At 52.9% G+C, this 24,212-nt stretch overlaps 1 protein-coding gene across 14 annotated transcripts in view; it reads left to right on the top strand.

The window, feature by feature from the left end:
* MYO9B (myosin IXB) overlaps positions 1 to 24,212 on the top strand; it is an 83,772-nt gene that overhangs the window by 13,215 nt on the left and 46,345 nt on the right. For all 14 annotated transcript variants that reach the window (XM_074350486.1, XM_074350483.1, XM_074350490.1 and 11 more), the window contains exon 2: positions 2,187 to 3,094. In XM_074350486.1, coding sequence (XP_074206587.1) covers positions 2,243 to 3,094 — 852 coding nt within the window. In that variant the 5' untranslated portion in view covers positions 2,187 to 2,242. The remainder of the gene's footprint in view (positions 1 to 2,186; positions 3,095 to 24,212) is intronic.

The following is a 24,212-nucleotide window of genomic DNA, read 5'->3' as shown; positions in this document are numbered from 1 at the left end:
GTCATCAGATGAGTTGTGACACACACAAACACCTGTGAGCCCATGACCACGATCGTGATAGTGGACACATCCATCACTGGAAAAGTCGCCCCGGCTCCTTTGTCCTCCAGCCCCACCCACCTCCCCAGGGCAGCCAGTGATCAGCTTTCTGTCTATAGATTAGCTTGCATTTGCTAGAAATATATTCAGTTGACCCTTGAACGACCACAACTCTTAATAATTTGGGAGGAAAGTTTAAAAAATGTGGTATTCACATCTCCCCCCAGCCTTCCTACCTGTTGCCACTCCCTAGCTCACCGGTCCCCCACCCTCCTAACACTGTTATAGGCTTCCGTTTCCCAGAGCCCAGATCATCTCAGCCTCTGGTGGCCCCTCACGCCCACCGGGCTGAGTCATGCTTCTGTCCAGGGCAGCAGAGGTTGGCATACTGTTTCTATAAAGACTGGAAAATAAGTACATTCAATTTTCCAGGCCTCAAGGTTTCTGTCCCAACTCTTCAGTTATGTTCATGTAACAAAGGCAGCCATGGACAATATGGGCATGAATGGGCACAGCTTCAGTCCAGTGAAACCTTGTTTACAAAAACAAGCCGTGAGCCACCACACTCTCCTCCTTCCTTTTGCCTTCTTGTTAAACGAACTCCTCTTCCCTTCAGAGCCCCCTTAGGTGTTGCCACTCCCCGAAAGCCTTCTCTGGCTCTCGGGGGCAATAGCTTCTCACGCTCATGGTTGATATATTCTCTCACATGTGTTTGCATATCAGCTTCTCCCACTGGGCTTTGAGCCAAGGTCTGGTTCATCTTTGTATCTTTGGCCATACTTGGGTGGCAGCCGGCGCGTGACCCACACTGCATTTAAGCCTCTTACTCCAAGGCACAGTTGCCAGCATTGGCTATGTTTTCTCTCTTTCTTGAAGCAAAAGTGTCTTCAGAAGTAAATGCAGTTTTTAAAATAAACTACTACTTTTTTTTTAATTCTTATTTTTTATTAAAGTGTAGTCAGTTTACAGTGTTAGTTTCAGGTGTACAGCAAAGTGATATATATATATATATATATATACACACACACACACACATACACACACATATACTTTTTTTTTTCAGTTTATTTTCCTTTACAGTTTATTACAAGAAATTGAATGTAGTTTTCTGTGCTATATAGTAGGTCTTTGTGAAGTAAGCTGCTTCTGCCGGAGTCATTTTAAATTTACAGAAAAGTGGCAGAGACCTAACAGGGAGTCCCCTATACCCCTCACCCACATTCCCCAAATGTGAACATCTTACGTTATCAGGGCGCATTTGTACCACTAAGAAATCCAGATGAATGCACTGCTGTTAACTAACCACCTGACGATATTCGGATGTCACCAGGTCTCCCACTGTGTCCTCTCTCTGGTTGAGGACCCCATCCAGGAAACCCTGTTACATTAAGTCACTGCGTCTCCCCAGACTCCTCTGGCTGGGACGGCTCCTTGGTCTTTCCTTGTTGCTCAGGACCTTTACAGTCTTGGGGAAGACTGCTGGGCGTCCTGCAGGATACCCTCCACCTGGGTCTGTTTGATGTTCTTTTCATGGTTAGAATGGGGTTGTGGGTTCTAGAAGTAAATGCACTCTGAGCAGTTCTCTCAAGCGAGTTTTTGGGAGGCTCTCCCTGACTTTGTCCTTCTTGGTGAGGTTTCTGCTTCCCTGGGGTTTCAGGGTCCCTGAGTTTCAGGGCAGGTTTGGTCTTGGTTGTCCCAACACACTTCTCTCTGTCCCTCATGTGTTTTGGGGGATGTAACCAAGGCCCATGGGGCCGAGTCTTTGTCCACTTAGGGAGCTGCCACGGGAGGTTTTGTCAGAGAGAAGATGCCAGGAAGGACTGAGCTGAGATGGTTGTGGCCATTGGACTTGAGGGTAACAGGCTGACTCTGGGAGGGGAGGGACAGGGCTTGGGGTGGAGCAGACTCCAGGGGAAGGGTTTGATTTTGGGGGAGGGACCTGGTGATGTCGCTTTGCCATAGCCGCAGACCCTAGCTGAGGATCACATTGAAGGGCAGGTGAGGCCCTTCTGCCTTTCTGGCTTTATAGGAGAGCCCGCAGATTCAGGTCATGGGTCTGAAGCTGTCTCTCTGGGGGTGGACATCAGTGTGCCCCCACCACTCTGACCCCCTCCACCACTCTAATCATGCCACCTCCTCCCTTCCAGCTCCAGGAGGCGCGCCCTGAGCCCGGGAGGCATGCTGAGGCCAGGCCGCAGGCAGGATGAGTGTGAACGAGGCAGGCAGCTCCGGCCGCCTGGGGCAGGCGGCCTACCACCTGCACATCTACCCGCAGCTGGCCACCAGCGAGAACCAGGCCTCCTGCCAGGCCTCGTGCCGCGTGACAGCCACCAAGGACAGCACCACGTCCGATGTCATCCAGGACGCCATCGCCAGCCTGCGGCTGGACGGCACCAAGCGCTACGTGCTGGTGGAGGTCAAGGAGACGGGCGGGGAGGAGTGGGTGCTGGACGCCAACGACTCGCCCGTGCACCGCGTGCTGCTGTGGCCACGGCGGGCGCAGGACGAGCACCCCCAAGAGGACGGCTACTACTTCCTGCTGCAGGAGCGCAACGCAGATGGGACCATCAAGTACGTGCACATGCAGCTGGTGTCCCAGGCCACGGCCGCCCGTCGCCTGGTGGAGCGCGGCCTCCTGCCCCGGCCGCAGGCAGACTTTGACGATCTGTGCAACCTACCCGAGCTGACCGAGGAGAACCTCCTGAAGAACCTCAAGCACCGCTTCCTGCAGCAGAAGATCTACACGTATGCCGGGAGCATCCTTGTGGCCGTCAACCCCTTCAAATTCCTCCCCATCTACAACCCCAAGTACGTGAAGATGTACGAGAACCAGCAGCTGGGCAAGCTGGAGCCGCACGTGTTCGCACTGGCCGACGTCGCCTACTACGCCATGCTCCGCAAGCACGTCAACCAGTGCATTGTCATCTCGGGCGAAAGCGGCTCCGGCAAGACGCAGAGCACCAACTTCCTGATCCACTGCCTCACCGCCCTGAGCCAGAAGGGCTACGCCAGCGGCGTCGAGAGGACCATCCTCGGCGCTGGCCCAGTGCTGGAGGTGAGTGGGGGCTAGTCGGTGGGAGGGGCTTTAATGTGTGTTTTTGGTTATTGTTCAGATACGGGGAGGCGCCGGCCATCAAGAAGACAGATTTACAGTCCCCTAGAAACAGGAGGCGCAGCATGCCATGCAGGGCCACATGGGGAGGCCAGGGTCCGTCAGGAGGCAGCAAGTGCTGGGGAGTTTGGACAAGAGTCTCTGTCGTGGGTTTCATAGGATGGGTCGGAGAAGGCAGGATAAGTGGGCTTAGGGTTGGCTAGTTTGAATAATTTCAGAGCCCTGGGGCGTAAGGGCTGTCCTGGTTGTCTGGTACGTGGGCCTGGAGTGATCAGGCCAGGGGGAAAGTAGTCCTGAGTGTGAGGCCGTGGTAACAGAGGTGGTGGGGGTGTGGACTCTGGAATGGTTGGTTTGTATTTGGAAGGTGTCCTCGCAGGAGAATCGTTTTCTATGGGGCAGTCCCTCCAGGGTCGTCCAGGCCCCGAATGTCAGAGCATCAGGATGTAGAAAATAACCAGGCGTGATTAAAGTGCTCTTAACGTCCAGAGGGGCGGCATTCTGCACTCTGGGTCCCAGAAAGAAAAAGATGGCATGTCCAAACTGAATAGTTCGTGGCAGGGTGTTTCTGGCAGGGGTGGCTGTGGGGCAGAGGGAAGCCAGCAAGGTGTGGTACAGGCCTGGGGGCTGGGGACAGTGAGATGAGAGGAGGGGACCGCCTGGTAGCATCAAAGGCAGCAGGGAAGGAAATGCCCCAGCCTCCTGTGCCCTCTCTAGTGTTCCCATGATGTGTCGCTGTGGGTGAGCCTTCAGGACACTGGAGCAGTGGAAGTGATCACTCTCAGGGTCTTAGGACAAGAAGTGTCCACATCTCAGCTTAACTGTCATCCCCTGGTGAGGACGGGGCAGCAGATACACCGAGGGGTCTGCGCCTCTGGGTTTCAGATCAAAGATTCTGCTTTCTTTCTGTTTTTAATAACATTTTACAAGGATTAAATAATTTTGAGTAAGTAATTTTAATAGTCTTAAATAGTTAAATTTTATTCACTATAATGACATAAATGATTCTGTTTCTTAGAGCAGCTTTAGGTTTATGGAAATACTGAGCAGATAATACAGAGTTCCCATATCCTCCCCCACCCCCTTCACTTTCCCGTCATTAACCTGTTGTCTTAGTGTGGTGCCTTTCTTAACAATTGATGAGCCAATATTGACACATTATTAGTAAGTAAAGTCTCCAGTTTACATTCAGATTCACCTTTAGTGTTGTACATTCTGCAGGTTTGAACAAATGCACAGCGTCACCTATTCACCACGAGTATCGCACAGAATAGTTCCACTGCCCTAAAAATCTCCTGTGTTCTGCTTGTTCCTCCCTCCCTCCCTCCCTCGAGTCCCTGGCAACCACTCATCCTTTCACTGTCTCCGTAATTTTGCCTTTTCCAGGATGCCATGTAGCTGGAATCACACCGTCTGTAGCCTTATCAGATGGGCTTTTTCTCTTAGTAATATGCATATAAGCTTCCTCTGTGTCTTTTCTCAGCTTGAGACCTCGTATCTTCACATTGCTGAGTATCACTCCCTGGATGTGCCGCCGTCTGTCTGGCCACAGGACCCCAGCCCTTCCCTCCTGAGGAGTGGCGGGCCGGGGAGGGAAGTCCAGGGGTCCCACCCACCCTGGAACATTGACCTTGGGCTTTTTACTGATTCCTCCAAGCTACCTAATGCAGCCACCTCAGAGGGCTGCTTGTGAATTCACTGAAATCCCATCCCGGCTGTGCCTGCTGAATATACTTCAGTTCCTCTTCCTCCCTGATGATCTCTGAGATCATCAGCAAGAAATTAGTTAGGACTGTACAGCCTGGCCCCGAGCCAGCACGCACGGCCAATTTCTGTCTTTTCCTCCGCGCGTAACATAAAGGTTGTCATTTTTTGCACAGATGTTTTTAAAACCAACTCAGTGATCTGGCCACAGAGCGGACATTTTCTCTTTAATGCTGCGTATCCCGCATGCATTCCCTCCTCTGACCTAACCATACATTCATTCTGCAAATATTCCATGTGCAGGCACAGCTCTAGGCACTGGGCTAAGCAGTGGCCGAAAGACACAAAGGCCTGTCCCCGGGAAGTTGCCGCCCAGTGACAAGGGAGCAGGCAGCAAGATAAAACAGCGAGCCTCTTAGACAAGCTAGGAGCCAGTAAGAATGGCAAGCAGGCTTGAGGAAGGGGTGAGGGGGCAAGAGGTGAGAAGGTGATGCCAGGCTGGGCCCTGGAGGGAGTGGGATGAGCAGTGGAGTGTCTGGGAGGAAGGCATGGCCAGTGCAAAGGCCAGGAGGCTGGACCACACATAGCATGTTGGAGGAAAGCCAGGGCCCTGGAGAGTGCGGGAAAGGGCTTGAGTGGGGCGAACAAGGAGCAGAGCAGGAGGCAGTGGGGACAGAAATGTGACAGGCAAATCATTCAGGGCCTCGTGGGCCAAGGGGTGGGTCCTGTGTGATGGAGCTCCGGAGGGTGCCCCCATTTCCATCTGGCTCCATCCCAGCTGTGGAACTCAGCTGCCTCAAAGCCACCAATGGCCCCACTGTCCTCCCAGCCATAGCTAAGGGCCACCATAGGCACTCCAGGCCAAAGCACTGGAGCCTGGCACGCAGTTCAAGGTAAAATGGTGCAGGCAGTTGATGACTTTAGAAATTAAGGATGTGAACAAGTGGGGGGCCGAGCATTTACAGAGTCGGGTGTGGGCCGCTCACCCCTCAAAGACCTTAGTGAGCGCACCAAGCCCCAAGGTCTCAACTCGATGCGGTGAGGAGGCAGGATCGGCACCATGCGGCTTCCTTTTCTAGCCGAGGACCCTCCAGGGCAACTGCATGAGGTCCCTGGGGCTGCCGGAAGAAAGTACCCACAGAAGAGGGTGCATAAAACAACAGGAGTTTACTCTCTCACGGTTCCAGAGGCCTGAAGTCTGAGATCCAGGCTGGGGCAGGGCCATGCTCCCTCCGAGTGCTCTCGGGGAGGATGCTTCTCGCCTCTTCCAGCTCCTGGGGCTCCAGGCACTCCTGGGCTCGTAGCCGCATCTGTCCAATTCCTGCCTCTGTTATCACATCATCTTCTCGTCTCATAAAGACACTAGTCATCAGATTCAGGGCCCACCCTAATCCAGGGTGACCTCATCGTAACTAATTACGTCAACAATGACCGGTTTCCAAATAAGGCCACGTTCACGGGTTGCAGTGCCAGGACAATGTAGACGAGCCTTTTGGGCGGTGGAGGGGGACACAAGTCAGCCCACAGCAGCCCCCGCCAAGTGACAGCTGTCAGTGCCTTCTTCCCCAGGATTTCTGCCAGGGCTCAGCAGTGATCCTGGAGGACCCCATCGTTCCTCCTGTTGGCCTCCACGCTCCTCCCCTGCAGTTGCCTTGAGGGATTCTGGCGCTTTCTTCGAGGGCCGTTAGTCACCCTCCACGACGGGTGTCTGCACCCCGTGAGTCACATGCCTCTGACCTGGCCTGGCTGCCTCCCTCGCGCCTTGGCCGTGTGAGCCGGCAAGGCCGAGTTTCCCCAGGGGTGGGAGCTGCCGGCAGGCGGGGCCCATGCCAGCTTCCAAACCAGGCTTGAGCCAGATCCACGTCACGACCGTAAATGTGCTTCCTGAGGCCACCGTTTGGAAAGGGAGAAGGTTGTGTTAGTTTAGAGCTGGGCCCTTCAGCCAGAGCACCACTGACGTCCGGGGCGGACATCCTCTGTGTGGCGGTCTGTCCTGTGTGCTGCGGGACCCCCATGCCAGTAGCGTCTCCTCCCCACCAATAGTGACAACCAAAATATGTCCCCAGACACAACTGAGTGTCCCCCGGGAGCAGAATCTCCCCTGGGTGAGAACAGCTGCCTTAGTCAACAGCTTGCGATCCCACGAGACCCAATCACCATTTCTTTCCGGTGCTTATGGTTTAGAAATTGTCTGTAAGTTCCAACCATTCTGAGCTAACCTGAGAGTCACTTTCTAATAACAGGAATGATTAGTTATTGTGCCTTTGGGCCCACTGGGTGTCTGGCTTCGAGTGCCCAAGTTTTCACCTGTCATCCCTCTGAGGACTCACAACAGCTCTGCTCATTTTAAAGATGAGTGAGGAAACAGCCTTGGAGAGGTGCCCTGTGTGCAAGTGTCCTGGAGCAGCCATCTCAAAGTGCTATAAGCGGGAGGGGGTGGAAGCAGGGGACTTAAAGCAACAGGAATTTATTCTCTCGCAGTTCTGGAGGCCAGAAGTCTGAAATCAAGGTGTGAGCAGGGTTGGCTCCTTCTGGAGGCCCTGAGGAAGAGTCCTCCCCAGTCTCTCTCCTGGTTTCTGGTGGCTGCCGTATGGCATTCCTTGGCTTGTGCCTGCTTCACTCCAGGCTCTGTCTCCATATGGCCTTCTCTCCATCTGTCTCTGTGATCTTCTTTCTCTTGTCAAGACACCATCATTGGATTTGGGGCAGTGGTCTCACCTCAAGATCCTTACCTTAGTTGCATCTATAAAGACCCTATTTCCAAGTAAGGTCCCATTCACAGGTTCCAGGAATCAGGACTTGGACATATCTTTTTAAGGGACACAGGTTAACCCACTACGGTCTGAGTTCCCTGGGACACGCTGCAGGCAGCCACAGCCAGAACCCAGCCTAGGCCTGAGTTCACAGTATTCCTTCTTCGTGTTCGTGGAAGATTTCCTCTCTCAGCTCTGCTGGGGCCTCAGAAAGCCGATCGGGACTTTTTCTCAGCTCCTCAAAAGGAGAAGTTGAGATGTTTTGAGGTTTGGGTGTCACTGGGCGCCCCCCCCCCGGGTGCGGGTTGCAGCCTTGCTGTGCAATTCTGACCAGAAAACAGGAAGGGGGCACTGTGGAAAGCCGGTTCCAATCAGCTGATCTGCCCGCCTGCTGCAAGTTACCTGTTACTGTCACCGTTTCACACGATGTTGCTGGGCTGTGCACTGCAGCTGGCCTTCTGAACCGCCCCCAGAAACCTGTCTTTTGTGGAGGACTGTTGTCTTAGCTCAGAAATACTGAAGGTGCAGAAGGCAGGCTCACCAGGGCATGGAGCGGCCACAGGTCCTCCTCCCTGCTCTCTGAGGTCCACTGTGCCTTCTGGGCCTCCTCAGAGAACCTGGCGACTCCATGATGCAGCAGCCCTGGCATCGGCCACCCGGCTGGCCACAAAGCCACCCAGCACATCCTCTTCTCCCTCAGCATCATGGCTGAGGGTGGGGGGCGCTGAAGGCAGGGGTCCTCTTTGTCCTTCCTAAACTGTAACAGATGCCACTGACATTCACCAACACTCATGGGGTTTTAATTTCGAAAGCAGAAATGAAACAAGGATCCTTGCCTTGCTGCACCATTTTCCCAAGTGGCCAGAGGCTGGGGTTTCGGGGCCTTGGTGTAGCCACGGCAGCCTGGCCCACACAGAGAGAGAAGACTGGGAGACCTGATGCCCGAGCCGCTGGGCACACCCACGGGAGGTGGGTGACCAGGACAGCGAGGCATGGGACCGAGAGGATCCTAGAGCTCCCTGCCTGTCCCTGACCCACCTTTGGGGGCCCCAAAGGAGCCTGGGATTGGGATCTGTGCTAGCCTCAGTCCCGAGCACCAGCACCCTCTTAGGGTCCCCCAGACCCAGTCTCACATGACCCCAGACTCCCCAAGCTCCCCTTCACCCATCAGACCCAGCCAGGTCTGTTCCCACTACCTTCTGTCAGCACCGGCCGTCCTGCCCGGTCAGGTCACCCTGAACATGGCATCATCTGCCTTGGCCTTTACCTGCAGGGACACCTGCCCAGACCATGTCCTTCCCTCCCACAGGGCAAGCATGGGGAACACACAGGCAGAGCCTGAGTGACAGAAGTGACAGAAGGTTCCAGAACCAGGCGCCTGCCTCTGAAGTTTGGGTTTCTGTTAAAGAGCTTTATTGAGATGTAATTTACCTACTTCAAGTGAACAATTCATTATTTTTTAGCAGATTCACAGTATTGTGCAACCTTCACCTCTATGTAGTGCCAGAACATTTTCATAACCCCCAAAGGAAACCCCATGAGCAGTCACTTCCCCCCACAGCCCCACCTCCCAGCCCCTGACAACCACCGATCTGCTTTCTGCCTCTAGATTTGCTGGTTCTGGACATTTCATGGGATCATACAAGACATGGCCTTTTGTATCTTCCACTCAGCCTTGTTTTTTCAAAGTTCGTCCACGCCGTAGTGTGTGTTGGTGCTTTATTCCTTCTTCTGGCTAAGGAATAGTCCGCTGTATGGATAAGACCACATTTTGTGTATCTTTCACCAGTGATTTCAGCACTAAATGCATGGCTGAGTCTCCGGTTGAGTTTCCTCCTGCATTCTGGCCCCCTCCCTGCCCAGCCAGGCCAGAATTACCCCCATCAGTGTCCCCCTCCAGCCATAACAGGAGAGTCGAGAGTGCCTGGAAGACATAGAAGTGATCTCACTGGAGACTATCAGGGTTGACTGAGCAGAGCCAGGCAGGAGAGCAGAGCCCTGGCCCGCAGCCTGCTCCAGGTGTGCGGGCCCGCCCTGGCCCGCCAGGCGCTGGGCGGGGCAGGCAGACACACCTAGGTTCGTCTGTCTGTGCCACCCATCTGCAGGTGCCTGCCACACTTGCTAAGAGGCTGGTGGCCAGTAGGCGTCTGGAGTTCAGGAGTAGCGGGCAGTGGGGCAAGCCACCTGGGGCCTCAAAAAGCAGACCAAGCTCCCCGAGCCAAGGTATCAGGTCAGAGCAGAGAGTCCAAGGGAAGGGGGAGGCAGGATCAGAGATGGCTGCAGGCACCTGCTCCTGGGACGCTGGTGTGGACTGTGGTCTGCAGTGCTTCATCGAAGGGGCAGGTGAGTGCCAGTAGCACAGAGACCCCCTGGACCCCTGCACTTGTTAGGCTTTAGAGGTTGTCCAGGGGCCAAGCAGCATGCTGGGACACCTCCCAGCCTTGCTTGTTAGATACAGGAGGAGGTGTATTTGCCAGGAGGAGCAAATGTTGAGAAAGGGGCATGTGGCCATGGGCAGGCCTCTGGGGACCATTTTCAGGGCGTGGGCCATAGCAGGGAGGTGGCTTAGGATGGGGACGGGAGGAGGGAAGTCACTGGTGTTGCCCACCCACAAAAGAGGGCCAGGGCATTCGCAGCAAGACGGATGTCTGGGCTGGGAGCCTTTATCTGATGCCTGTCTGTCTCCCGAGTCCTAAGGCCCCAGAGTCCTGGGTTGTGTCTACTTTATGTGAATGCAAAGACATTTGGGGGTGAGAGTCCCTGAACCAGCTTGTTTCCCTAATCTGTTGATAGGAAAGTCAGATGTCAATAGGCAGCTGACGGGAGGTGAGGGGTAGGGGTGGGAATTAGGCTTGGGAGAGTCTGGGGCAGCAACGGGGGTGCTCCAGAGAGTGATGCCTCAACCCCCAGCCAGTGGTCCAGGTTCTGCTGGCCTTAGGCTGTCCTCTAGGCCGGGTGGCTGGCAGGTCAAAGGTGTGAACATTGGGGTCAACAATCTACATGGGAGAAGGAAGGGAGAGTCAGGGTGCACTCCTGGGGGAATGGGTGTTATAGGAAGACAGGCAAGAGTGGAGGAGTGGATGCCGTGGGGCCTGGAGGCAAAGCCTGTGAGGGAGGCCCACCCGGGCAGCTGCAAGGAGCGGGGAATAGAATCTCTGGCTGCTTCTGTCCCTGATGTGGCTTCCCCAGGATGTTTGGGGAAGTAGTTGGGGGGCCCCGGGTTGACAGAGCAGCCCGAGGGAAGGTAGGAGCTGAGGCCAGAACCCAGAGTGGGAGGGGGACAGCAGTAGGGCAGGTCTCAGAGGATGAGAGGGCAAATAAGCCCCCACATGGGGTTAGCTTCAGACCTTGCAGACAGAAGCACACGAGGACCGAGGCTATGCTCCCGCACCACTGGCATCTGAGACCAGATCCTTCTCCGGGGTGGGGGGCCATCCCATGCATTGTAAGGTGCTGAGCAGCATCCTTGGCCTCCGCCCACCAGGTGACAGTAGCACCTCCTACCCCATCAGGACAATCAAAAATGTCCCCAGATGTCACCTAGTGTCTCCTGAGGGGCAGAATCACCCCAGTTGAGAAGAAGTTTCAAGCCGACTGCAGGCAAAGAGTGATTTCAATGCTACAGATGTTCTATGCCTAAATAGTTTCAGATTTTTTTTTTGGTAACATCGTGCTGTTGTAGTTACGCATCAAGCCAGCTGTATTCAGTTCTGTCTCACAGTCTGTCTCGTCGTCTCAACGAGGGGTGGCTGGCCAGCGGGGATGCCGTTTCTGGCTGGCGATCTGATTCATTCCCAGGAATCAGTGGCTGGTGCCGCTGCTTCCCGCCCCGCGGCCAGCCAGAGCCAAGAGAACTGTCAGTGCCCACCCAGCACCAGAAATCTCTGAACGTCTTTGTCACCAATGACAAAGCACCCTCAGCTGCAAGGGTTGGATTTTCCACCCAAGTTTGGTCTTCCAGACACACTTTGAGCTAAGTCTTAAAATGTTATTTTAAAAGCTGCTTGTCAATGCAAAAAAAATGCAGTCACCCATTTGGTGACACTCCACACTGAGCTGAGAAGTCACACGCTCCCTGCAGGCAAACATAATGAAAGAGCTTTAGCTGTCCTCTGATGCAGTTAGTGCTGGATCCTCTGCACAGAATTTTGTCACCCTCCACCTTGTCCTCCTGGGGGCATGACTGGTGACTTTCTGAACCTAACTCCAGATGTTGACTGTGGTTCAACTTTTCTCTCTTCTCCTTTAAGTGTCTCCCCAACAGGAAACAAACCAGGGCTGCCGTGGTAATTTTTACTGCCGGGGAGCATGCGTGGTTATCCACCCCACTCTGGCAAAATTGTGACGCATTTTATTATAGCTTTGCATTTTTTCATATACTGCTTCTTTTTTTTTTAATCTTTTTTAAAAAGATCTTTTTCCTTATTTGAGGTATAATTCTTTTCTGTGTGTACCAGGGATCAGCAGACTACAGCAGACTACTGGCTTGTTTCTATACGTAAAGTTTTATTGGCACACAGCCAAGCCTGCTCATTTGCATACCATCTGTAGTGGCTTTCACACTACTAAGCAGAGTGGGGCAGTTGTGACAGAGACACCATATGGCCCACAGGGCCAAAAAAATATTTAACACCTGGCCCTGGATAGGAAAGGTTTGCTTGACCCATTGACCTTTGTGTGCATGTAGAACATTCCAGAACATTCCAGTTACTTCCCTTGTGCACACTTCTGACTTCTGCTCTGCTCTCTCCTCCCAAACATAAGGAAACCAGGTCCCCTTATTTGTCCAAATGACTCCTATCACCAACTCAAATCTTTCTGCATTGGTCTGTGCCATATGTATTTATATATTCATAAACATACATTTACCCACAGGGGTGTCTTAAATCAGCCTCGTGGGGGAGGGGTCAGAAAAGAAGGACTTGGACGTGGATGTCCCAGAGGTTCGTCTCATAAGTTCACTTTGCTGCTCTCACTCTCCTGATCACGCGCTCTGTGTCCCACAGGTAACTGGGAGCGCTTGTGCGGCAAGGGTGTGTGAGCTCTGGCTGAGGGTGGTAGGGGCTTTGTAGGGCCCCCTCCTGGTATTGCATTTCACAGAGGGGCCTCAGAGGGTTCCCAGCATCCCAGGCCCTGAGGACACCAAGCAAGACCCCCAGTGCCTCCCAGACCCACCCTCCCCCCAACAACCCCTGGATCCCCCTCAAGCTGCCAGGAAAGGCAGCATGAACTCCCTGGGGCTGATGGGGCCAGGCCAGAGGTGCATACTCAGGGCCACAGCACCCCTGGAGGAAGCTCGCATCTGGGGTGCCAGATGTGTGCCCAGGAGGATGCACTGGAGCTCACGGCAAGGGGACAGTTCAGCTAGAGGGATGAGCATAAGGATGAGCTGCTCGTGGCCCGGGGTTGGGGTGGCTGTGTTCCCAGCCCTGGTGCTAGGTTCAGACTAGCAGGCATGGGAGTTCCCAGCTCACCACGGGGACGTCACATAATGGAGAAAATGGAGGGAGCCGCTGCAAGTAGCCACCCGGATCAGAAAGATGGAACGGAGGCAGAGTGACCGACAACCCAGAGACTACCCAGCTGAGATGTGGGGCCCCACCAGAGCAAGAGAGGGATACAGAAAGGTGAGAGATTGTCTTTGGGGGTATGGAGAGGATCAGGGTGCCCTACAGCCGTGAATGCCTAGGCCTCTGATCAAGGGGCCCCTGGAAGCATTAGGAAGGGGCTGGCCACCTGGAAGGTATGGCCCATGACACTCTCTGCCCCTCCCGTGCCCTGCAGACGTGCAAGGGTGCCTTTCTGGCCTGCTGCCTAGAAGTACAGAGCCCTGACGCATTGCAGTAATCTCAGGCTATTTTAGACAAAAGTGGAAGTTATATTTTTGGGAACACTGTGTCTAAGGGAAGAGTGAAATTATGGGTGTATTTTAAGCACCCAGAAAGGCTTCCTTGGAATTGGTAGAGAGAGTTGATTAAAAGGCAAACTTAGCTCCAGGCCCGGGACACCCCTGCCACGGCCGCCGCCCTTTCCACATGCTCTGGGCACTTTGCTGCTCCAGGGCTGGGTGGGGGGTGGGGCTGTCCATCAGCACATCTGCCTAGGCTGGGATGCGGCTGGGCATCAAGTAACCACAGGGCCTGGCAGCAGATTTATTTCTTAGCGATTATCTAGGATGGAGCGGCTTTGGGGCCCTGTCCCCAACATCACTGGGGAGCCGCCCTCTGAGTTGCTTAGCCACCACTGGCCACAGCCAGCTCCCAAGGCCAGGCCTGATGAGAATTCAGTTACCTGACCCTTGGAAGTGACCTGCCTTTTGGAAAGGCCAGGGGGTCTAGCCCAAGGCTCTCGGTTGGCTACCTAGCCGCTGACCAGCCCTGTGATCCCAGCTCAAGGCTGCTGACAAGCTCTTCCTGAGTGGAGGGGGAAATGGCACCTCCTGGCAGTGGTCAGGGGCCTGGGCCCAAAGCCTTCTGTGGTGTGAGGTGTCAGGAAATGCTGGATCGTATCATCTCCCCTTGAAGGAAGAGTAATACACAGCAACCTGTGAGAATTTACACAGTTCCACTTGGCTCTTCCTGAGAACCCAGGGATCTCCAGGGCAGCCAATTTTTTAACTAAGACTCAGTTCTCAGGGGGTAATTCTGCCCCCTAGGGACATTTGACAATGTCTGAAGATGTTTTTTGGTTGGCCAGGGCTGATGCTCAGCATCCTTCAGTGCACAGAACAGCCCCCTCTGCAAAGACTATGCGACCGACCCCAAATGCCAGTAGCACTGAGACCAGGAATCCCACTCTGGTTTAGGGGCCTCTAGGATGTGCAGTTAAAAATCAGGCCTGGGGCTCTGGACAGAGTCTGCAGGGATCCACGTGGATCTAGGAGCGCCCGCCTGGACAGAGCTGCTGGTTGGAGGTGTGACTATTGATGAGATTGTGGGGAGGGGGAGAGAGAAGATGGCAAGGATGTGCAGCTCCTGAGGGAACTTCTCCAGTTCTGCCAGAATGCCTGGACCAGTTCTCTCCCCTCAAGGCATGTGACTGCACCCTTCCCCTTGGAATTTACCACCTCCAGGTCTTCAGGGCCAAGAGCTGTCTCTGCCAGGAAGCCCAGCTCCGCTGTGCAATCTACAGCAGGTCGACCTCTCCATTCCACCTCCTGATCACTCCTGCCCCGGGGCCTTTGCACATGCTGTATCCTCCTGCACCATCACCTAGCTAAGTGCACCCTGAGGCCTGCAGGGAGAGATGGAGGAGAGATCCAGAAGGTCAGGGGGACAGCAGAGTCCTAGGACAGAGCCAGCACTGTGGGGCTCCCTGGCCCACACCCTGAGGCTCTGAGGGACCTTTTGGTGTTCAGGGCCCATTTGTTTCCCACAGCAGCTAATCTAGCTCAGCAGCCCCAGGTTTCAGCTGTGGAAGAGCAGGGAGTGAGGGAGCACTGGGATGAGGTCACAGCGATGCTGAGCTCAGGGACAAATCTCATGGGGAGGCTAGGACAGCCCTTCGGTGCGTGGGCTGCCTTCTGCACCTGTTCCAGAGCTGCCCCATAAGGAAGAGGGGCCCCTAAGAGAGAAGTGAAGGCTGGAGCAGCCTGTGATGGGAGGTCAAAAGGGACGCTCGCTTCCACCTGAAAAAAGAGGTGGCTGGAAGCTCGTTACACCCGAGCATTGAGGGTGTCTAATGGCCTTTGGATCCGGTGGTCAGCACCAGCCATGGCTTCCCCAGACCCAAGGAAGATGGAGCCACCCACCAAGGCAGGCCTGGCTGCTGCTCTTATGGCCCCTTTTCAAAGCTGAGTAAATACAACAGAGATTACTCAGCCAGGATAAGGAATGACACCCAAGACAGTGTGGGTGAACCTCAAAAACTTCAAGCCAAGTGAAAGAAGCCAGACACAAAAGGCCACATACTTATGATCCCATCTACATGAAATGTCCAGAACGCGCAGATCCAGGGAGACAGGAAGCAGATTAGTGGTTGCCAGGGGCTGGGACCAGGGGGATGGGGAGTGACTGCTCATGGGTACAGGGTTTCCTTTTGGGGTGATGAAATGTTCTGGAACTTGATAGAGCTGATAGTTGCATGACGTAGTGAACATGCCGCATGCCACTGAATTGTACGTTAAAGTGGTTAAAACGGTGTATTTTGTTACATGAATTTAATTTTATTTATTTTTAATTGAAGTATAGTTGATTTACAATGTGTTAATTACTAGTGTACAGCATAGTGATTCAGTTATACATTTTTTATATTCTTTTTCATCATAGATTATTACCAGTTATCGAATATAGTTCCCTGTGCTGTGCAGTGGAACCTTGTTTATTGAATTTTAGCACAATTAATAAAACAAATGCAGAGCGGGCTTTACCCATCCGGAATGCTCCCTGTCAGGTCCTGCCCCACCCACCTCTCAGATTCCTTCCCATCTTAAAATAGCTGTCCTAGAGCTGGTTTTGTCGGCTCTGACCTCTTTGGTGGCTCCAGGTGCGCCTGAGCTCCGTCTCCTGGGGCCCCACATGAGCCCCTGATCCAGCAGCTGGGTATGGGACTGGCTTGAGGTCAGACCTGAGTCCCTGTCCCTAAGGAACAGGCCCCTTGGGTGGAAATTCTCAAACAAGTGTGGAAAGTGCCTCAAAAATGTCTTGAGAATCACCACTTATCATCCATAGAAGTCCACTTCGAACATTCATTATGCTAATTGATCAAACTCCCCTGGTGTTGAGTGATGATAAAATTGGCCAGAGCGGGTTTGCGGTGGCTGCTCCTGTGGAGTGTATCCTGGATTAAACTACCCTGACATAGTAGTTTATGCCAGGGATCTGCACCCTGTTTCTGTAAAAGGGCCATGTAATTAGCATTTCCAGATTTGGGGGCCACGCAGTACTCACTCCACGTGGTAGAGCAAAAGTAGCCAGGCAATCAGGAAATGAATGAGTGGGGCCATTTGCCAATAAAACAAAACACAGGCCGTGGGAGAGAAGCATCAGATAGACCCGAATTGAAGGAAATTATACAAGGTATTGAGCCAGCCCACCTTAAAACTGTCAAGGTCTCAAAAGCAAGGAAAGGCTGAGAAACTTGGCATGGAAATGCCAAGGAGATGTGCCAACTCCATATAATGTGGGATCCTGGGACAGAAAAGGGACATGGCCAGGGTTGGGGGGGTATGGGAAATGAGGACATCCGAATGAAATGCAAACTCAGTTAATAATAATGTATCAGTCAGTATTGGTTCATTTGTTGTGGTGAACCTACCACCATCATGTTAACAGTAGGGGAAGTTGAGCGTGCGGCACTTGGGAATTCTCTGTAATAGTCTTAGAATTTTCCTGTAAATCTAAAACTATTCTAAAATTAAAAGGGTATTAAGGGGAAAAAAGGCTTATCAAGCCAGATGTGGCCTGGGGACTAGTCTGTAGACCCTGAGCTGCCCCCACCCCCCTCACGCAGACAAGCTCCCACCAGGTGTGAGACGGGCAAAGCAAATCTCAGGTCAGGGCATGGCAGACTGAACTTCGACCTCCCGCATCTCCGCCCTCTCCCACTTCCCCATTTCAGTCGCCTGCACCATCACCATTGGTCTTGGGTGCTTTCCTCCATTGCCTGCGCACTCGCTGTCACCATATCCTGTCATCTCTTCCTCTGAAATGTTTCCCACCACTACCTGAGCTTCAGCCATGATGGCCCCACTGGTGTGGGTAGGTGACAGTGTCCAGCAGCCGGGTTGGTGTGCAGAGTACCGGCTTCCCAGCCGGACCTACGTCAGGACAAAGCAGAGCCCCTTGCCAGGACTTGGGCCAAGCCACCAAACTCAGTTTCCCAGATGATCCCTTGCCTCTCAGGGCTATAAGGAAGCAAAGCTGGGAGGTGGCTCTCAACAATGATTTCTTCTCCTGTGCCTATTCCAACATCGCCACAGGGACCTAGTTTCTCCTCCATGCCCCCTCCAGCTTGCTGGGCCTGGCTGAACAAGGCCATCGAGTGGCAGGCAGGATGGGAATAGGACCCACCTGGGGGTGGGGTGCAAGCGGGTAGTGGCTGATCTCCGTGAAACCCTGAGTATGAAAGTTTCCAGTCTCTTGGCACTAAGCATTAGGAGAGCGGTCTGATTAAACTAGGTGTACCCAGCACAAAGTTCTTTCCCTGTCCCGCTCTTGACTATCTAGATCCCTATTCCAAATGTTCAAGAAAGAGGGAGGGGTATAAGTAGACATCCTCTTGCTTTATTTCTTCCTAGAGATACTTCATTCCCATAATAAACCCTAGAGCAGCAGTTCTAACCCTTCCAGGAATCAGAAGAACACCCTTGGGCTCTGGTTTAAGAATTTAGATTCCTTAGCCTTTCCAGAAATTTTGCAAGTCTGGGATGGGGCCCGAGACTCTGTGTCTTTAACAGACCCCCACAGCCCATATTTGGATGCTCAGCCTTTTCTCTCCCTCCCCTCAAGCTACCAGAGCAGTAAGGTAGTGGTGACTCACGGGGCAGGTGGGGATTGGGGTTGAGAACTGAAATCTTGACAGCTCTGACTCTCCATCCTCACTGCTATAACCAGGGGAGCCCCTGGATGACAGGTTTCCTCTCCCTGGGTATGGAGGGTGGGCCCAAGGGGAGCCTGGAGCCCCAAGGGGCAGCCCCATTTGAGGGTGTAGAGACAGGCTCAAGCGTCTGCAGGGAGAGTAGAGGGATGATCTGGAGACCACCGACGCTCCCTCCAGCCCACCCCTGGGAGCGCACCTTTCCCCACAAGTGCAAATGCTTAGTTTTGCTGCAAAGAAAGTATCAGAAGTCCTTGCAGTTCTTGTCATCAACAGCTTGCAGTTTGAAAGTTTTATAGGGAAGCAAAGTCATCCCAAGATGAACCCTTCCATAGTGAGCCACCCGCTTACAGAACAAGCCCTCCGCTCGTACTCCCCACTCGGCTCAGCCTAAATATGACTCCATCCAGTCCACTAGGCCTGGTGGCTCCTTTCCCCAGATGCATCCCACCACACAAATTAAAAACAGATCAGTTGCAAAGTGAGGCTGGAAAATCTTTACAAAAGGTGCAGGATTTCAGGAAGTCATCAGAAGTGAGTTGGAGAATTGTTCTGACCTCTAGTCACTCAGCCACACCCACAAGCAGCAGATGGGAGGAGAGCTAATGAGGGGATGAGTGCATCATGCTGCTAAATTTAAATGGGCGCAATCTACCTAAAGGGAGAGAGTTTTCAGCTTGCCTCACAAAGCAAATTTCAAATCCATGTTTTATGAATAAGACACACCTAACCCAAAGTGGTTCGGGAAGCTAAAAATAAAAGGATAGGCACAAATGTGGCAGGCAGAAACAGGATAGAACACAGCCGCAATTCCAGTGTGTAAAAGGTAGAGCTCAGGCCCCTGAACATTATATGTGATGAAGAAAATTCATCATAATGCCAAAATCCTCAATTTACCATCAGGGTATAATAGTTAAGTATCTATGCACCCCACAACACAACAGCTGCTTTTGCAAAGTAGAAATTATAAAAGTCCTAGGAGAAATAGATACAAACACATAACACAAGACTAGTTGAGTGAACAGCAAACACCAAGGATGTAAGATGCCCAAAGTACACATTTAGACAGATTGTGGCCATATTGCAAACCCTTCACTCCAATATGAGAATAAATCTTAAGTATTCATGGAACGTTCACAAAACTCATCCATATATTAGGTCACCAAGAAAGCATCTAGAATTTCCAAAAGTAGAAATATTATGGTCAACACTCTTAATGCAGTAAAATGAGAAATTGATTCTTTTAAATGCCCTTCCATATGGAATTTTTTTTTAAAAGAAAAGCTAACCTTCTGTTAACTCTTGGATGAAGAGGTATCTATAAACCAAAATTACAGACTTTTTAAAAATCAGTGATCAAAACTGTATATTATCAGAACCCATGGTATACATTTAAGGCAGTAATGAGAGGACAACTCGTAGCCATGAATGAATATGAAAAAATGAAAGCAAGTGCGTTAATTTCCCAACTCAAAAACCTGAGAAAAAGAACGAAGTAAAACCCCAAAGAGAATGATTTGGGAATCAAATGGGTAAAACGACCCCTCAGGGATCTTGATGAATTCCTCAAATATTTTTGGTGCAGGAAGAAGCAAGCCAGACCCTCCCCCATCAAAGCTTAATCTGTTCTTTATTCTTTCTGTGATCTAGCACGTGGTTTCATTTATAACCTAAACCAAAATGTAGTGAAATAGGAGATACAATAACTTGTTTCATACTTGGCTTCTTTTTCTTTTTTTCCCTAAGATTCCATCTTCCACCCCCAACTCCCCACCACCCTCTCCCCAGCACAGTTCGCCCTTGGTAGGAATCTGTTTCAAAAAGCCTCATCCTGGCCCCAGGAGCCCGTGCTGTGTTTTCAGTGTTTCTTTCCACATCTGTGGCTGACAGTCAGTGCTGTTATGGATAAGAGGGCCAGAGCCTGGGCAGAAGGGTATAGCTCTAGCGATAGAGTGCATGCTTAGCATGTACGAGGTCCTGGGTTCAATTCCCAGTACCTCCTCTAAAAATAAATAAATAAATCTAATTACCTCCCCCTGCCAAAAAAAAATTAAAGACTAGACATAATAACTAGATACAAGTTTGAGATCATAGACCAGGAAGGACAGAGCCTGTTATGAATGGGGGTCATGGAGAGGGGGTGAGTGTCACGTCCTGTCAGCACTTGGCTCTCTGTACATGCCTCCATCCGCCTGTCCGTCTATCCATCCAGCAGCTGGCTAGAGAGAGCCTGCTGGGTGTCCCAAGCCCCGTGGGCAACAGGAAGAGAACAGAACCCGGGCCGAGGCTGGGTGTCAGCTGGGCCCTGGAAAGACCACTTCCTCATCTGTGACTCGGGGAGCCATGAAGTTGGGGGTAATTTGTTCACTTCCTGCACTGTACCCACAAGCCCAGTGAGCCCTCAGCGGTCACCTGCGTGGGCTGGCAGGGGAGTGGGGGTCTAATCTTCCACCCCACAGCTACTGCCCCTCACTGCCATCATTGCCACCCCATTCCCATTGTCCTCATCCTCCCCACATCCAGCCACCCTCTGCCAGCCTTGGCTGCCTCCATCCGTTCCCTGCGCAGCAGCTCTGTGGAAACCGCATCAGCCGGGCTTCTCCCTTCCCCAGCTCCAGGGAAGCAGGCTTCTCTGTCTCTCCACTCAGCCCCTCTGGGCCTGTGAATATGCTGGCCCATTCTGCCCTCCATGCTTCCTGGTCCTGCTTCTCTGTGTCCCTGCTGTGCCTTGGGCAGAGACCACAGTCAGCCCAGGCAACACTCAATGCCCTCTCTTGCTCACACATTGCACGTCTGAGTATCAGAGTCTTCTCCCCGTCCCAGCACTGCCCTGGTCCCATTTGGGAGAAGGGGACATGTAACTGAGAGCCCCTAGAATGGTAGCCGGCACACCTTTCCTGTGAAGGGCCGGAGGGTTGGTATTTTCAGCTTTGTTGGGCAAAACTCCATCACCACAACTCAGCCCCGCCATGGTCCAAAAGCAGACACAGACCATCCATAAACAGACATGGCCATGCGCCAACAAAACTATTCGTGGACACTGAAAGTTGAAGTTCATATCACTTTTGTGTGTGGTGAAATACTCTTTTGATTTCTTTTCAAGTACTTGGAAATGTGACAGCTGTTCTTAGCTCACAGACCATACAGAAACAGGTGGCTGGCCATAATTTACTGACCCCGGCAGAGGTCAGTGTCTAAGCCTTCCTCTCCCCACCATGTCCTCCCACCCCCATCCCCCCACCCGCCACCACCCCCTGCCCTCCCCAGGCATTGGGAAGGTGTCCTCCCCATGGCCACGTCCCTTCACGTACAGGTCATCTGTGCCTGCTTCACGCTCTCACAGCAGAACTGAGTCGTCGCAGCAGAACCCAGAATATTACCTGGCCGTTCACAGGGTAAGCCTGCTGGCCCCTGGTCCACACAAGCAGTCTCGTTTCATTCTCATACAACCTGAGAAGGCAAGGGTTTGCCCCCTCATTTTACAGGAGAGGAACTTGAAACCCAAGAGCAGCCAACTCATTTGCCCCGATTGGCACAGCCCCCCTCCGTGGGCCACAGGGACCCACTGGAAACCCCTGCGGAAGCAGAGCTGTTCTCCTGGGCACCTCACCAGAAATAGCCCCCCACCCCGTGCACCCCCTCGGGGTTATTTTCCCCGGCATTTCCACACAGGAAAGTCCCAGCTTGACTGCACATCCCCGGGGCTGTTTGCTCAGCAGACACAGCAGAGCAGGGCTCCTGGGCTCCAGGGGCCATGGCGTGCCTCGCAGGCCAACCCCTGTGGTGCCAGCAGTCACCTCTGTCCCCAGATAGACACAGCCTGGGCTGAGTACTGTTTCACATTGAAAGATATGCCTGGAACTTGGAGAACACTTGGCTCAAAAAATAACTCAAACAAGAGGGCTCCTGCTGGCTAGCGAGTGGGACACAGTCTCCCTTTCCGCCCTGTCTTTCAGCTTCACCGTGGCCTCGTGTTTGCTAGTGTTCTTTTACAAGTTGCAGTCTCTCCTGGAAACACCAGTCACTCCTCTGTCCTAGTTCCCAGCCTTGAATGGATATGAGAGATTTGGAAGTCCTGGATGTGTGGCTCATGGTCTCTGGGTGGGGGGCAGAGGCTCTACCCAGACGTGGCATTGCAGGGGGAAGGGCGGTGTCAAGATCACGAGTGGCAGCAGGCAACCCACAGTGCCTGGGAGGGTTGGGGAGACTTCGGAGGTAGTGACATTGGAGCCACAGCCAAGTTGGACCTGTGGGGGGTGCCCATCAGGGAGGGGGCTCTCTGAGGCTAGAACAGTGCCAGGCACACAGCAGTAAATTGTTGTTAAGTGAATGAATGAAACCACATGTACAAAAGCACCATGAACACTTGGGAAGGGAGGTCCCTGTGGCTAGATCCGGAAAACAGAGAAGGCCAACCCCCCGATCAAGACCAAGCCACGACAGCAACCTAGAACTTGTCTCAGAGGAAGGATGGCCGCAGGTGTATCTGGGCACGATGGAGTTAGATCCTGGTTCAGGCCACCTCTGTCTGGCCGGAAGGACTACCACCCTGCAAGGTGAGGCTGGGGGACTTCTCTCCAGGGGAACCCCGAGTTGGGGCTCACCTGTCAACACAGGAGATGGGCAAATGCTCTTGCCTTTGTGAGTTCATTCCATGGGACTTTTGGGTTTTGAAATCTGAAAGCAAAACAGTTTGCTTAACGCAGTCCCTCTCGGGGCTTATCTGTTTTTCACGTGGAATACCCAAGAGGCCAGGTGTGAACTCAGGGCTCGGGAATCTGCCTGCTCGGCTGCCAGGCCCTGGGTGAGCTGCCTCCAGCCAGGGCAGGAAGACACCCCAAGAAGTCCCAGACCCGCTTGCCTGGCTCCAGGTGCTGAGGACCAGTCTGGCCCAGGGATTGAGGGGTGATGGAAGGGACGTGGGCTGGGAGTAGGGGCACTGGGTTCCAACCCAGGGCTGTGTCAACCACCCACTCTCAGCTTCAGAGTGATCAGCTGACCTCTCTGAGCCTCAGTTCCCTCATCTGAAATGGGGAAGGCCAATTTGTCCCTTAGAGAAGTTCGACAAGAGTCAGAAGCCCATAGCACACCTGGCGTGGGGCTGGCACACACCACAGGTTATGCTTTGATGTCATATCACTGTCTTTCCTAGAATGTTTACCGTGCATTCCAACAGAGTAAAGAGCCGTCCTGTTTAGATAGAAAATGCACCTTCTGGAAATTTCTGGCTAAGTAGGCTGCTCAACGCTGGATGTCTTTGATTTAAAAAGCCTTTTTCAAGCTCCCAAAAGAAGAACCTCGAAGACAAAGGCAGTTGGAAGACGGCTGGACACCCCCCAGCTCTCAGCATCCCTGGCAGGGTTGGGGCCACCTGATGTGCGCTGCCTCTTTGTTCATTTTACCTAGCAACCGACAGGGAGTGAGGTTGAATTATAGACTCATCACTTTATGGGCTTTTTTTCTCTTTTGTTGGATAAATTTTCAGCAAGATTCTGTATCTTTTTTTCAAAGCGTACAACTTATATTAGAAACATGTCTTTGATATTCTGAAAAAGGGGGAAAAAAAGCATTCCTAAGAAAGTAGAGGCCTTTCCCTAGAAGCATTTTGCCAGGGCTGTGGATTTTCTGGCCCAGTGGGAAGACAGCAGGAGCGCATGGCCTCCCTGACCCCAGTGCCAGAGTACATCGCATCAGAGCCGGCACCCGGTCCCTCCTCCTTTCTCCCGTCCATCCCCAGCCCCACACCATCCACCCGGTACACCAGCCACCCTTGTGCTTGGAGACCACGCACACCCCTGGCCAGCCCCGGGACAGCTACACAATAGCTCCCCTCGCTTCGAGTGCCAGGCTAGTATTTCCTCCTCCTCCGACGGGACGTATAATAGCACCAACCGGATATTTTTAGATCAGCTCTGAAAAGTCGCAGTGTGTTGAGACCGCATACCAGACACATGAGGTCACCGGGCCCCCGCGCTGGTAATCGCAGAACCAGAGAGCTGGTGGGCCCTCACATCCCGAAGACATTCCCTCCTGTCCCCAGGACGCCAGGCCTGGCTGTTTCCTTAGAAATC

The sequence above is a fragment of the Camelus bactrianus genome, chromosome 22, assembly GCF_048773025.1.
Source record: "Camelus bactrianus isolate YW-2024 breed Bactrian camel chromosome 22, ASM4877302v1, whole genome shotgun sequence".
In the NCBI taxonomy this organism is placed as follows: domain Eukaryota; kingdom Metazoa; phylum Chordata; class Mammalia; order Artiodactyla; family Camelidae; genus Camelus; species Camelus bactrianus.
This window is presented reverse-complemented; position numbering and strand designations above follow the sequence as displayed.